Raw genomic sequence first — 15,655 nt, 5'->3', positions numbered from 1 at the left:
ATCTCGGCTGGAACCTAAACACAGGTAACCTGGGAGCCTTCCTCCGCAGGGAGCTCAGAGCCTGCCCCATGTGTCAGAGCTGAGACAGAGCCTGTCCTCAGCAGCCCTGTCCCCATCCTAGTGCAGCAGCCCCCAGGGCATCATCTCCCCCCTCCCGGCCAAACGCAGCCATCAGAGCAGCGCAGGGAGCCCTGTTCGGGGCTGGGGAGGTGTTTCTTGGCGGTCCAAGCAGAACCTTTGTTTTTAAGCCCTCAATCAGATGCTCACAGACAGGCAGCCTGCCTGGCACTCGGATTATTATCCCCTTGGAGGAATAAAGTGCAGTATGGAGGCTTCTGGGATTCAAACTGATGTTTGCAGGGCTCTAGATCTTTCAGCGCTGATGCTAAAGCCCAGGAAGGCATTCCCTCCAGCGAGACAGCCACTACATCATAGGGAACTGCGCCATGGAATAATGATGTACAACTGGCCTTGAGGCACTCTTTGCAGCTTGATTGGCCTCAATGGCAGAAGAATAACCGAGAGTTTATTGCTTCTCTTCTGGTGATCTTTACTCCCAGCTGTTTTGTCAGGGAGGCCTGGATCCCCACACCTCATCTGAAGAGCCATGGGCGGCTGGCATGGTGCTGAGCACAGGCGGTTCCTGGGATGGGGCTGTGCTGTTATGGGGTTATCCCTGTGGGAAAATCCCCCCAACCTCTGCCCAAGGCAGGCAAAGAGACCTGGGCACAGCTTGGACCCCTTTGCCCCTCCTGCTATGGGTGCAGTGAGTTCCTGGAGCAGCACCCTTGGCCTCAGCACCCAACCATACAGAACAGAGAGCACCCATCGGCTCGCCCCTTGGCACCACATCCCCTTCACCAGCACCCAAACCACCCAGCGTGTGCTGCAGTGGCAGCGATGGTTTCTCCCACTGAAATCCTGCTGCCTTGGCAGGAAAAGTGAGCACGGAGCACTTTTACACACAGAAAGCTGCTGGCGATCCCCAGCCCCTGGTGCCATTCCCAGAGGGCAGAGGTCAGATGGTTGCCGGTGATGATTTTCCCTTTCCTTTTGAGGAGCCGGGCTGCAAGAAGCCGGATTTCTAAGGTTTCTCCATCATTAAAATGTAAATGAAAACAGACACGAAAACAATCTGAATTTCCAGCCGAGTTGCTCTTGCTTAATATTCTACCCCGAAGGGGGATGTGCGGAAGCAACAACATTTCAAAGGGAATCATTAAAGAAGGCAGGCTCAAACTGCGTTTTCATCAGATACCGTGGCAGAGCCGAGCACTTGGGGTCTCGCCCATCCCATTGCTGCTGGAAAGGATGAGCAGGAACAGCTCTGGAAAACAGCAGTGTCCAAGCTGGGGCTGTGCTGAGGCTGTGCTGGGCTGGGCTGGGCTGTGCTGGGGCTGTGCTGGGGCTGTGCTGGGCTGTGCTGGGGCTGTGCTGGGCTGTGCTGGGCTGTGCTGGGCTGTGCTGGGCTGTGCTGGGGCTGTGCTGGGGCTGTGCTGGGGCTGTGCTGGGCTGTGCTGGGCTGTGCTGGGGCTGTGCTGGGCTGTGCTGGGCTGTGCTGAGGCTGTGCTGGGGCTGTGCTGGGCTGTGCTGGGGCTGTGCTGGGCTGTGCTGGGGCTGTGCTGGGGCTGTGCTGGGCTGTGCTGGGCTGTGCTGGGCTGTGCTGGGGCTGTGCTGGGCTGTGCTGGGGCTGTGCTGGGGCTGTGCTGGGCTGTGCTGGGCTGTGCTGGGGCTGTGCTGGGCTGTGCTGGGGCTGTGCTGGGGCTGTGCTGGGCTGTGCTGGGGTTGTGCTGGGCTGTGCTGGGGCTGTGCTGGGCTGTGCTGGGGCTGTGCTGGGGCTGTGCTGGGGCTGTGCTGGGCTGTGCTGGGCTGTGCTGAGGCTGTGCTGGGCTGTGCTGGGGCTGTGCTGGGCTGTGCTGGGGCTGTGCTGGGCTGTGCTGGGGCTGTGCTGGGGCTGTGCTGGGGCTGTGCTGGGCTGTGCTGGGGCTGTGCTGGGGCTGTGCTGGGCTGTGCTGGGGCTGTGCTGGGCTGTGCTGGGGCTGTGCTGGGCTGTGCTGGGGCTGTGCTGGGCTGTGCTGGGCTGTGCTGGGGCTGTGCTGGGGCTGTGCGGGGCTGTGCTGGGCTGTGCTGGGCTGTGCTGGGGCTGTGCTGGGGCTGTGCTGGGCTGTGCTGAGGCTGTGCTGGGGCTGTGCTGGGGCTGTGCTGGGCTGTGCTGGGCTGTGCTGGGGCTGTGCGGGGCTGTGCTGGGGCTGTGCTGGGGCTGTGCTGGGCTGTGCTGGGGCTGTGCTGGGCTGTGCTGGGCTGTGCTGGGGCTGTGCTGGGCTGTGCTGGGGCTGTGCTGGGGCTGTGCTGGGGCTGTGCTGGGCTGTGCTGGGCTGTGCTGGGGCTGTGCTGGGCTGTGCTGGGGCTGTGCTGGGCTGTGCTGGGGCTGTGCTGGGGCTGTGCTGGGCTGTGCTGGGCTGTGCTGGGGCTGTGCTGGGGCTGTGCTGGGCTGTGCTGGGGCTGTGCTGGGGCTGTGCTGGGCTGTGCTGGGGCTGTGCTGGGCTGTGCTGAGGCTGTGCTGGGGCTGTGCTGGGGCTGTGCTGAGGCTGTGCTGGGGCTGTGCTGGGGCTGTGCTGGGCTGTGCTGGGGCTGTGCTGGGGCTGTGCTGGGCTGTGCTGGGGCTGTGCTGGGCTGTGCTGGGCTGTGCTGGGCTGTGCTGGGGCTGTGCTGGGCTGTGCTGGGGCTGTGCTGGGCTGTGCTGGGGCTGTGCTGGGCTGTGCTGGGGCTGTGCTGGGGCTGTGCTGGGCTGTGCTGGGGCTGTGCTGGGGCTGTGCTGGGCTGTGCTGGGGCTGTGCTGGGGCTGTGCTGGGCTGTGCTGGGGCTGTGCTGGGGTTGTGCTGGGCTGTGCTGGGCTGTGCTGGGCTGTGCTGGGGCTGTGCTGGGCTGTGCTGGGGCTGTGCTGGGCTGTGCTGGGGCTGTGCTGGGGCTGTGCTGGGCTGTGCTGGGCTGTGCTGGGGCTGTGCTGGGGCTGTGCTGGGCTGTGCTGGGGCTGTGCTGGGGCTGTGCTGGGGCTGTGCTGGGGCTGTGCTGGGCTGTGCTGGGACTGTGCTGGGACTGTGCTGGGGCTGTGCTGGGCTGTGCTGGGGCTGTGCTGGGGCTGTGCTGGGCTGTGCTGGGCTGTGCTGGGCTGTGCTGGGGCTGTGCTGGGGCTGTGCTGGGCTGTGCTGGGGCTGTGCTGGGGCTGTGCTGGGGCTGTGCTGGGCTGTGCTAGGCTGTGCTGGGGCTGTGCTGGGCTGCTTGGCCGGGGGGGTCATGTCCTGGTGCAGTTTGGCTCTGGCTCGGGCAGCGCAGCCCAAGTGTAAGAGATGTGGCCATTATCAAGGGAGGGGATCCTGCTCCTTTGCTGTGCGCTGGGGAGCCCCCCCTTCAGTCCTGATCCAGCTCTGGGGCAACAGCACAAGAGGGACCTGGAGCTGCTGGAGAGAGTCCAGAGGAGGCCATGGAGATGCTGCGAGGGCTGGAGCAGCTCTGCTCTGGAGCCAGGCTGAGAGAGCTGGGCTGGGGCAGCCTGGAGAAGAGAAGGCTCCTGAAGGGGAGACCTGAGAGCAGCTCCAGTGCCTAAAGGGGCTGCAGGAAACCTGGAGAGGGGCTTGGGACAAGGGCCTGTAGGGACAGGCCAAGGGGAATGGCTTGAACCTGCCCGAGGGGAGACTGAGATGAGCTCTTAGGCAGAAGCTCTTCCCTGTGAGGGTGCTGAGGCGCTGGCACAGGGTGCCCAGAGAAGCTGTGGCTGCCCCATCCCTGGCAGTGTTCAAGGCCAGGTTGGACACAGGGGCTTGGAGCAAGCTGCTCCAGTGGAAGGGGTCCCTGCCCATGGCAGGGGTTGGAGCTGGAGGAGCTTTAAGGTCCCCTCAACCCAAACCAGGCTGTGAATGAACCCCCACAGTGAATTCCTTCCCTATTCCCTGTTGCCTCCCATGTCCGTGCTTCTCAGCTGTCTGGACCGGGCTGTGCTGCTCCGTGCCAGATAAGGAGCTGCATGGAAAAGGCTCTCGGGTGCTGCAGCCGGACAGAGCCCCCTGCATCCCATCACCCTCCTGGACCTCCCAGGCAGTGGCAGGTGCTCCCAGCACACCTGCACATATGGATCCTATAGGGGCTGAGATCATCTCTCTGGGCAGCCTCACTCCATGTACAGGGAGCACAGGGGAGGGAGGGCGGTGGTGGGACCGGGGGGGCAGAGCCTGGGTGCTGCCTGGGTGCAGCGCTTGGGGTGAGCAGAGCAGCCCTGGCTGAGCTCTCTCTGCCAGTCAGGACCAAAGGAAATCCCTTTTCCTCCTGCAAACCAAACACAGGGATCTGGAAGTCTCCAAGACACAATAAGCAGGAGATCCTGGGATGCTTTAAGTGTGTCCCATCTCTGGATGTTAATGGCCTGAGATGATTCATTTTTTTTTGTGCTTTGATGGCATCAGTTATCATTTGATTTTATTTTTAAAGCCTTTTTTTTTAAGCCCACAGAACACTGGGAAGGGTTAGGACGGATTCCCATTACAAGGTAAAATATTTCCCTCCAAAGCTTCATAAAGACTTGATTTTTTTCTTTAAATGCTATTATTTTAACTTGCACAGAAAGGCACCATCTGCCAAATGTTGCTTTGCGCAGTGAAACCAGCCCAGTGTTACAGGGATTTGATACCATAACAGCAATAAACTCAGAGGAGACCTTAAAAACAAAGGGCCCTGTCTGCCGTGCATGGAAATTCAAACTCGCATGCCCCCGGGTCCAGAGGCAAAGCAACCACACGCAAGCCCCAGCCCCAGTGTGGCTCCCCACTTCTGCTGGGACAATGGCCTCATCCAGACCCCACTGGCAGTGCTCAGTCTGCCCAGCAGACCTGAGCGAGGTTTGGATCTGGAGCATCTCCCTGAGCCTCACGGTATCCATCCGCAAGATGTGAATCCAGCCTCTTATTTGTGGAGGCTTGGAAATACAGAGGATGGAGACGCTCTCGGTGTCATCCTCAGGTACATCCCTATCCCAGCCCCGAGCTGGTGCCTGTCCAATGCACCCATCCCAAAGGTTCCCGATCCACAGAGGGAGCTGAGCACTGGAGCTGCCCTGGACTGTGAGTGCCTGGGGGCAGAGCAGGGCCCTGGCTCCCCCCAGGCTCTGCCTGTTTGTGTCTCCATTGGTTTTTCCCCCTGCAGTTGGTCGGGTTTTTAATTAATTCCCAACTCTCATTTGGGATCCAGAGCTGGGGTTGTGATCCCTCTGTGTGAGGCTGATTCTGCACATCAGCACTGGCCACCTCAAAGCAGCTCTGGGGGCATGAGCATCCCAATACCCGAGGAGGAAGCCTCTTGCTTGCGGAGCAGATCCGTCCCTTTGATGTGCTCCCGCAGTTGTTCCTTCATTCCTTGAGCAAATAATCTGGATTTCCACAATATTTACCTTGGCAAGAATCATCTGTGCAAAGCATTCGACCAAGATCAACAGAGACCCCCTCGGCCTCTCTGCGGGGCTGCCAGGTCTCACGTTCCCCTAAACCTGCCAGAGCGGGCTCCATGGGCAGTGGGAAATGGGCCTTGGAGCTGAGCATGAAGCCACTGAGTGCTGGGGACGAACCTTTAGGGAGTATAAGGATAGAAAAATGCCACCCCTCTGCCCTCCAGGAATTGCCAACCCAGCCCCTGCGCCTGGAAGAGGGGTATCGCATCCCTGAATTCCCACAGCTTCCCAGGCTGTGACAGGAGAAGCAGGAAAGGGGGGTGGGAAGGTGAAGGAAGGTTCAAAGCCCTGCTACGGCTTCGGGTTTTTCATCTCTCGTTAATCTCTGCAAGGCCTGAGGCAAAGTCACCTTTGGGTCAATACTCAGGTGTTTTTATCTGCCATCCCCATCTGCCCTCAGCTGCTCCGATCCCATCCCATCCCATCCCATCCCATCCCATCCCATCCCATCCCATCCCATCCCATCCCTCCCAATTAGCGGGTCACAGGGCAGGGTGTTCAGGTGCCTGGGGAACCTGGTCCCCCCCCAGTTCAAGCCATGCTCTCCTATGGTTAGAGGGTCAATCCTGCACCCCAGGACCGCTGCGTGCCCAGGGATGCAGGGATGGGAGGAGGGTGCCAAGACCTGTGCATGACCCATGCTCTGCGCACTCCAGCACCCTGTGGGGAGCATGCATGGACCCGCTGCATGCCTGTGGAGGGAAAGGGGGGGGACATAAAAGAACAAATCCACCCAGGGCTCAGCTCCTTCACCTCCAAGGCTTTTATTAAGGTGTGCAACATGTCCACGAACACACGCTTGGGATAACACAACACAGGCAGCAGGCACTGGATACGAGCAAGCAGGAGGGTGGCGAAGCAGTGAGGGTGCGATGCTGCCGGATCCCTGTGGTCCCCAGCACCGCGTGCAGTGGCCAGCACAGGTCGCTTTGAGCCCAGGGTGCCCCTTGCCACCACAACGCCCTTTTTGGAAGCAGAGTTTTGCAGATCTCAATTTACCCCCAGGCTCGGGCAGGAGCAGAGCCTGGCTATGCCCTGGTGAGGGCTGCAGAAGGCTCGGTGCAGCCCTGGCCATGGCCATTTCTTTGTGGTGCAGCAGCATCTCGCGGTCGATGGAAGCTGGGATCTGCCCCGGCGGCCGGACCCTGTCCCGGTGAGGATGCAGCCACCCCTCAGCTCCACTGCGAGGGCAGGAAGAGGTTTGGGACCTCAGCAATTCCTCATCACCCTCCTTTTGCAGATGAGAAACAAAACCAGTGCCTGGCTTTGCACAGGGGCTCCAGGCAGGGGCATGGTCCCCTCCATACAGTGAAACCACCTCACTGCTGCTCCATCCACTTCAGCAACAGAATGCATGTCCTACTAACAGTTAAATACAGCAAACAAACACAGCACCTCCGCTGCAATCTCCAGCTCTTTGTATTCCGTACACAGTCCTCACTGGGTAAAATGCAGACTAGAAACAGATTCTCTTTGCTTCCAAAGGATAAATTAATATAAACACCAACAGCACCAGTTTGCAAGCAGCTTCCTGACCATGCACCATGTGCATCTCCCACGACAGACAGATGTGCACACACACACTGCCTGCAAGGACAGATCGAAATTCACTCCTCTCTAACACTGAAAACAAAAGAACGCTGCATTTGAACCCGCTGATGATTTTTAAGCATCCTGAGGTCACTTTTCAGAACCCGTTTGGTTTTTTCTCCCTCTCCATCTCTCTGCAGGAGTTTAGATCTTATCTGCAAAGCTTTCACACGTGCTTCATTAAGCAGTGCACCCGGGCTAGTCCGGAGGCACAGCTCAGGATGCCTTGCCCACACCACACCACTGTTTCTGTACATGCACACTGGTGTGAGCGTGATGAGGGGATAAAGTGAGCTTGTGCTGGTGCCCGAGCACATGTGGAGCTCTCTTTTACATTGAAAAGCTTTGCTGCAGTGAAGCCCTCGAGGTGACAGCACACGGGGCTCACCGCAGCGCCTGTCCCAGCACACGTCCCGGGCTCATACAAGGGACCACAAATAGATCTAAAAGATGAGCCTCATCATGCTGGGCTCAGCAAACCCCAAGGTCCTGAGGTCCAAGCCACACGGCCCCCAGACCAGCAGGACATGGAGCGGAAGGAAATGAATTCCCATGCAGAGGGAACGTTTGCGGATGCTCAGCTACACTGGAGAGAGATGGGAAGGACAAGGTGGGTGCCCTGGTGCCCAGGAGCACTCTGCATTGCACGCAGCATGGAGATGCCACCAGCCAGCCCCGTGCCAGCCAGGAGGACACCAGTGGCACCTCATGGGCTGGCGGCGGCGGCGCTGGTGGGGCACACGGGGCCGTGCTGCATGCAGCGGATGAGCTCCTTGCGGTTATCCAGGATGGTGTCGAAACTCTCCTGCAACCGGTTCTGCTGGTCCACGACTTTCTGCTGGAGGCCGTGGATCCAGCGCAGCAGGGCCAGGCGCCGGTACATCACCAGCTGGATGTGGTGCTTCTCCTTCTCCCGCTCCTTGAAGCGCTCCTTGTCCTGGAGGTGCTGCACGGCCGCTGCCAGCACCGGGAAGAGGGTCCCCGGCTCAGGCTCAGACACCTCTGCCTGCGGTGGGCTCCTGGGGATGGGGACAGAGGTAGGAGGGTCCCAAGCGCTCCCGCAGGTGTTGTCGGGGCTGTCGATGCTGAGGGAGCTGCTGCCGTAGCCAATGTCCTCCACGGGGGAGCTCAGGGTCTTGCCATAGCCCCCGGCTGCCTCCTCGCTGCCAGCGCTTTGCCCCCCGGCCCCACCGACCTCCGCTCCCTCAGGGGGGCTGCGCACCCCCTGCTCGGGGGGCTGCGGCCGCGCGGCGCCCAGGCTCAGGGGGGTGTCCCCAGGCTGGCCCTGGGCCATCTGTCTCTGCATTAATAACAGCAGATTATCCGATGGATTTGCCGTGGTTTCGCTCTGCCTGCAGCCCTCCTCCGGCGCGGGGCCCGGCGCTGCCCGGCTCCAGTTCTCGTTGCTGTCACACACCTCTCCCACGAAGTTGGAGTTGGAATCCTGCCCATGCCCGGCCCCTGGGGTGGCCGTGTCCAGCGCTGGGCCCCCCCGGCCCTGCCAGAATGGGGCATTTGCCGCAGGGCAGACAGCAAACATCTCGCTGGTGTCCTGCGGGCAAGAGAGATGCTGAGCCATAACATGCCTGGGGGTACCCGGGCTGGCCCAACCAGCACTGACCGGCTGCAGCAGGAGCAATATTCCCTTTATTTACCTCTCTTAATGCTGCTGAACCCAAGTCATGGGCTTATCCCTTCCTGGCATTTGGCTGCTGCTCTCAATGTGTCCCCAGGCAACATCATCCAGAGGTGATTTTTCACCTGATGCTAAGCCTGAAGCAGGGACCCATCCACCCATCTCTCCTCCAGCCCAAACTCAGGCTTCCACGGCTTCCCTCGGTGCCTGTCGGAGGGCATTGCCAGCACACTTTGCTCCAGCAACGTTTGAGCTCCAAGCCCCTGTGTCCAACCTGGCCTTGAGCACTGCCAGGGATGGGGCAGCCACAGCTTCTCTGGGCACCCTGGGCCAGCGCCTCAGCACCCTCACAGGGAAGAGCTTCTGCCTAAGAGCTCATCTCAGTCTCCCCTCTGGCAGGTTCAAGCCATTCCCCTTGGCCTGTCCCTACAGGCCCTTGTCCCAAGCCCCTCTCCAGGTTTCCTGCAGCCCCTTCAGGCACTGGAGCTGCTCTCAGGTCTCCCTTTCAGAAGCCTTCTCTTCTCCAGGCCGATGCAGCCCCACTCTCAGCCTGTCAGGAGGGATGTGCAGATGCACCATGGCACAGCACAAACCTGGTCCCATCCCCTTCGCCCTGCACCCCACGGCTGGGTTTGGGGTACCCAAACGTTTGGGGTACCCCCTGCGGCGTGCACTGCCCAGGCCAGGAGCACCCAGCCCTGGAATCGCTGTTTGCAAGGATGGCACCGGCGGGAGGATGGCGAGAACCGGGGCGGGGCGAGGGGGGAGAGCCCAGGGACACGGGCACCATCACCTGCGCTGCCCAGGGGTGGGGGGCACCGCTTTAACCCGGGGTGGGGGCACCCCTGCACCCTCAGACCCGCACCCGGCCGGGGGGTCCCCGCTCCGCCCCGCGGCCCCGCTCCCGCCTCCATCCGCTCCGCCCGCCCCGCCGAGCACTCACCGGGGCTCGGTTCGCTGCTGCCGCCGCCGCCGCCGCCGCCGCCGCGGGTGGGAGCGGAAGCGGCCCCGCGTGGGGACGCGTCACGGCCGCACTTCCGACGGCGCCCGCGGCCCCCCCCGGCCACGTTGAGGGTGGGGGGAACGGGGCTGCGGGCACCGCCTGGGTGCATCAGTGCGCACCCACAGCATCCCGTGGGGAACAGCCCTGCTGCCTGCTTGGGAACGGGAGAGCTCCCACCCGTGTGAGCCCGGATGGAAGAGGTTCGGTTCTGCAGGGGGCCATGGATGGAGCCCCCCGGCTTCCCCCCTTGCGCTGGGTGTGTGGGTGCATCCTGATCCTGCCGCGGCCGGGACACCCGGGTGTTGACATCCCAGCGCCTGGGGTACCCGCGTCCCGTCGGTCCCGTGACCCTCAGCAGGTCCCGGGAGGACGAGGGGGGCGCTGGGTGCTCAGTGGGGCCTTTATGCCCAGAGCCCAGAACCGGGGCGTCCGGACGCTGGGAAAGGGAAGGGCTCAGCGACATCAAAGCGTTCTCTGGGGGGTCACATGAAGCACCACGGGTGCTGCAGGGGATAACGGGGCTTTGTGTGGCCCGGGTGTGTGCTGGGGTGGGGGGGCCGCAGCGGAAGGTGGTGAGACCGGTGGGAGCCGGGGCGGGGGCAGCCGGGGTGCTGCAGACCCCCCCCGTTACCCAGAGCTGCCTTGAGCAGAGATGATCTCACCTCCTGCTTGATCCACCCCGTGTAGCCTTCAGCAGCATCCCCTGGGAGCTCTGAGGGGAGCACAGCGCCATCATCCCAAGGGCTCTGCAGACCAAGGCCACCCCATCGAAAGGCAAGGGCTCAGCATCTCCCACCCACCCCGAGTGGGAGGAGAGGGGGTGAAGGTGCTTTCAGAGTGCACAAGGATTCTCTCTGAAGCTCTGGATTGTTGGAGGTGGGACTGGGGTTGAAGCACAAGCTGATGTTCCCCCGTGATGTTGCAGGGGTTCAGAGCAGTGGAATAATGCTAATAAGTGATAAATAGGTTCTTTTAACTTCCCATCTGCCTGGCAGGCCCCTAGGCAGCCTCTCCTGCGCCGGGCTGCTCCAGCCCCAAAGGCTTCAACACCTCCATCAAGGAGAAATCGGTGGGGCAGAAACAAGAGCTGTAACTGGGGCACTTGGGCTGCAGCACTCCTAGGGAAGCTGGGGATTAAAGAAACAAAACCTTCCTGCCACACAGGAAAGGCAGAACCTAACTCAGACGTGTCTGTGAATGGGCAGGAAAGAATCTGGGCAAACAATGGGCTCCGCTTTGCCCTGAGCTGAGCGTTTGCTTCTTGGTGCTGGTTTGTGGCCTGGTCTCAAAGCAAAGTGAAACAGCCCTCACTGAGAGCAAGGAGGAAGGTTCCATCCATTCGGGGACCTTGTCCGGCTGGCTGGGAGGAGGCAGGTCTGGCAAGGGGCCTTTTCATCATGGACTTCAACAAGCAAAAGAAAACTGAAGTCTGGCTCCTGGGGTTTGCTCCTCTCTCTGCTTTACTCATCCCCAGGGATTCCGGTGGGGCTAATGGGTGCGGATGTGCAGGAGCCAGCTCCAACCTGCGCTGGCTCTGGCTCCATTGGTGCCGGTGGGAACCTCCCCGAAGCCATGGCAGGAGCCGCGTTGGTGCCAGGGTCATGGAGGGATCCAGGAGCAGCGTTCACAGGAGTCTGTCTCGCTGGCATTGGTTTTACTGGTGCAGCTCAGGTTCCGGCCAGCACCCCCGAACTGGGATCTGGTGGAGACCAGAGGGGTTTGCTGCTCACAATGAAAACAGCTCCGGTTCCCTGCGAGCCAGCTGCCCCATGGACACTGCCGGGGGGGATGGCTGTGAGGAGCCCCAACCTATGGTACAGGAGAGAGGGGACATGGGGGCGGCTGGGCTGATCCCTTTGGGGGCAGGAGGAGAGGGAAGGTTTGGAGGTAGAGGGGGCTTAGTGATGGATTTGAGTCCTCTTCCCCTCCCGTTTCCTTCCCCTGCTTTGTTCCAGAAATAAATCAAAAGCTCTCCCTCCAGGAAATTAAAAACCATTTGAGCAGACTGAGGCAGGCCCCGGGGCTCCAGGGCTGGATCCCGGGCGAGACGAGCACCGTGCACCTCGGCGCTCAGAGGGGTCCAGGGTGACCTCCCGGAGCCAAGCCAGAAGGCACCAGACTCCTGCACCAGATCAGGTCCCTGGCACCCTCCCTTGGGCTCAGCGTTTGTCCTCGCTGCACCCGTGCCGAAAGAGTTAAGGGTGAAGCCCTGCAATAAAAGGAAACGCCAGAGGAGGGAAGTGCCCCGCAGCACACGCGGCTCCCCAGCGGCTCAGCTGAGTCCAATAACGGAGGAGGGAAAGCTCCCAAAAAGCTCCCAGGGAAATGAAAGCAAACAGCGTCCTGACCCCAGCGCTGCTGCCCCGCCGCTGACTCCCCTCTAATTGTGAACACATTCGGGTAAAGGCAAAGGGGGGGACACAAAGGAGCGGCCCAGGGAGCTGGTGGCTGGGTGGGAGCAGCGCTGCTCAGCGGGGCTGAGCATTGGGTCAGCTGCGTGAAGACGTGGCCATAGGGGATGCTGATGGAGGATGGATGGGTGCAGGGTTCGTGGCCGTGGCACATCACGGGCTGTGAGTGGCATTGCATGGCCAGGGCTTTGGGTCTGATGTTCCTGGTGGGAACAGGAGCCACTGAGACCATTGCGTTGCAGGGTTGGGGCTGGAAAACCTCATGTCAGGAGCACTGGCAGGTCCTCCTGATGGAGAGGGGAGGGTGCTCTAAAGGATTCGTCCTCTTGGCCTCACTACATTTAAAAACGGTGCTCTTATTTTCATAGATCTTGGCCATCTTGTAGGCTGAGGAAAAGGAAAGCGTCCCCAGGCTGTGCAAGTGCTCCTGCTCCTCTCCAGGGATGGGCTGGCAAAGACACTGGCTTTGAGGTGCAAAGCAGGAGCTGAGCATCACTGCCAGCCTGGCCCCATTCCACCTTCATCCCTGTCCCCATCCCATCATGGGGTGCCCTCACATGCAGCATCCCATCGTCTGTATTTCCCACAGGTTCTGCAGCCCCAGGATCTGGGCTGGTGCCTGCTCTACCTGTAAAACAAATCTTATTTCAATCTGAATCAAAGGCGGTGACAGATGCACTGGATTTGGTGAAAAATGCCAGGAATCTGCAGCCAGATTGGATTTCAGAGGAACCGGGAATCCTGCAGACTCTTCCCACAGGACTGGAGGTCAGAGCCTGCACCCCCGAGGATCAGCCCTTGGGATGCACCAGGGGGAGGAAGAGGAGGAAGTGGAGGAAGGCATGGGGAGCCCAGCAGGGAGGTGAGGGAGGGATGAGCCGTTGGGGATGGTGACACAGGGCCCCATCACCCGAGGGTGGCATCACCTGAGGGTGGATTGACCCTATCACCGAGCCGGGGAGCAGCCTCCTTCCTCTTTGCTTTCCCCACCTCCCCAGAAAGGGCTTTATCCTGTTCGGGGAGATGTGCGGAGCTGCTGTCCTGCAGGCGTTTCCTCTGGGGTTCAGCCGCTGCTGAGCTACAAAAGGGGAATATCGATGCCGGCTGCACCCCTTCCATCAGAGCAGGGCCCGAAAAATCACCCTTTCCTCTTGGCCTGTGAATCACTGATAAACGCCGGACAGAAAACTGGTTAGGAGATTGTTTGGGAAATGGAGAGGAAGGGGGAAAGACAGGAGCTCACTGCCTCGGCGGTGGCTCTGCCCATGGAGTCACTTCCCTGTGCTGCAGGACCCTGCCTCTGGGTCCCTGTGATTGCTCTGGCCATGGGCCACATCCCCAGCCCAGGGCAGGGGGCTCCCAGCTGGCAAATAGTAGAATCATGGCATGGTTTGGGTTGAAGGGACCTTAAAGCTCATCCAGCTCCAACCCCTGCCACGGGCAAGGGCACCTTCCACTGGAGCAGCTTGCTCCAAGTTCCATCCAACCTGGCCTTGAACACTGCCAGGGATGGGGCAATGCTTCCACTACTATAATAATAAATAATCCAAATAAAAATATAATAAATAATACAATAATAATATAATAAAGGCAGAAACACCCACAAATTACGGATTATGGCTCAGTGTGTGTTTGGGCGTGCTGTTGCCCTCACCAAAACCTAACCATTTCAAGCAAAACAAGCCACTGCAATGAGCCTCCCCTCAGGAAGGGCAGGTGTAAGTAATTTGGAAGGGGCTGATGTGTTTAATTGAAAAGAGCTGGTGGAACAGGACCTACACAGCAAACACTCCGTGCCAGCATGATCCTTGTCCTGTGCTGGTCCCCATCCTGCTGCACAGACCTCTTGGCAGTGATGGGATCATCCCCGTGGATGAAACAGTCACGGCAGCACAACCTCCTGCACCCCAACTGCTGCACACTTGTCCTGAAACAGAAGAGCTCCGCATTTGGACCTCGTAATGCAGGAAAACTTCAGGATTTTGAAATTTCAGTCTTGGACATGAATCTGATGCATTCCATAAATGCTTTAATTTATCCCTTTGTCACAACATTCAATAAAGGGCTTTGTTTCAGCTGCCCTGCTTTGATTAAGAACTGTAGCAGATTCTAACCTGAAGGAATCATCTTATATTGCATTGGTGGAAATGAAATGTTTGATTGCACAGAGAACTTTGTGATGTGGAAACTGCTCCAGTGGAGAACTTTGAGCAAGCTTCACCCGGGACAAGCCCAAACATCTGCGAGAATTCAATCCGAGCAAAACCGGCTGAAAACGTGGAATTCCGAGGGTACAATTAGACGCCTGCCCACATTGCAGCTGGGTGGGACAGTGGTGCCCAGGCTCTGCATCCTGCGGGTCTGGCTCTGAGGGATGGATCCTTTCCTTCCCATGGCAGGGTGAGGGGTTTAGATTTCCCTAAGAGAGAAGGCAAGGGGATGGAAAACAAGAAGGCAACCCAAAATCCTGTGGGTATTTTGGAACAGGAGCACTTTTCCTTAGGGATAGCAGAGCGGGCGGCTGGCAGCCGGTGCTTTTCCATGCTAATCCTGGGCTCTGCAGGTGCCCTGTGCTGGATGAGGAGCAGTAGCACATTTTTGAGGTCAGAAAGCAGAGTTTTCAGCAATTAGAGCAGGATGCCAAGATAAACCCCTGCTTCCCAGTGGGTCCTTTCCCATCAGCCATCATCCTAGCGAGACAGACCCCAGCAAAGGGCTTTCCTGCCGGGAACAGCCTGGCAAATGCTCTCTGCATGGGTGAAATTCCCTCCGCTACTGAGGTTATTATCTCCGAACAGGAACCAACAATATCCTTTCACTTAGGCTCTAATGTGAACAATGTGCTCTGGCCAGGGGAGGAAGGGAGTCACTGCTGCTCCAGAGCCTTTGAAAGACCCAGGCGGGAGCCAAACCAGAGGGGAAACAAAACCCTGCAGTGATGCAGTTGCTGGGACATGGGATCCAGCAATGCACCAGTGCAGAGGGTGACACTGGAAAGGGCCATGGTGCATGGCACAGGACTCACAGCGCACCAGGCACCCATGTCCCAGCCCTATCAAAGGAGAATGCTCCTTCAGGCCATCCTGGAATCAAGAGCCCCATCCATGGGGGTGTTTTGCCCACTGGGGAAAATCACCTCCTCTGCTCAACTGGCCTGTTCAGCCTCGTAATTACAATTCCCATAGGGCTGGAGGGTGCAGTAAAACACTTTTAAACTCGTTCCATCACACAGCTCACAGGAGGCACCGCACAGGTCCCGGTGTGTAATTGATGATTATAAAACCACTTTCATTTCCATTTCTCAGGCGCAGACAAGACAAACACAGCAGGGAAGGGAGCACCCAGAGCCGGCACACGCATCCCCTGCAGCTCTTGGCACTGCTGCTCCAGCACCCAGTGGCTGGTGGCAGTGTCCCAGGGGCTGCAGCCAGTTCGCTCCGTGCGGTTTGCAATGGGACCGGTGTGGTTTGCAATTGCTCCCCAATAGGGAGCTCTGCTGGCATGTGACTGATGGCAGAAGC

At 59.5% G+C, this 15,655-nt stretch overlaps 1 protein-coding gene across 1 annotated transcript; it reads right to left on the bottom strand.

The window, feature by feature from the left end:
- Positions 1-7,790: 7,790 nt before the first annotated feature.
- LOC308228874 (UPF0500 protein C1orf216) lies at positions 7,791-8,624 on the bottom strand (the record flags this gene model as incomplete). The annotated part of the gene is made up of 1 exon (XM_080632481.1): positions 7,791-8,624. The coding sequence occupies one exon, from the start codon at positions 8,622-8,624 to the stop codon at positions 7,791-7,793; it is 834 nt and encodes a 277-aa protein (XP_080488607.1).
- Positions 8,625-15,655: the final 7,031 nt, after the last annotated feature.

This window comes from Psittacula echo, assembly GCF_963264785.1.
Source record: "Psittacula echo genome assembly, chromosome: 21".
Taxonomy (NCBI): Eukaryota; Metazoa; Chordata; class Aves; order Psittaciformes; family Psittacidae; genus Psittacula; species Psittacula echo.
Note: the sequence above shows the minus strand (reverse complement) of the source record. Positions and strands in the feature narration are given on the sequence as shown.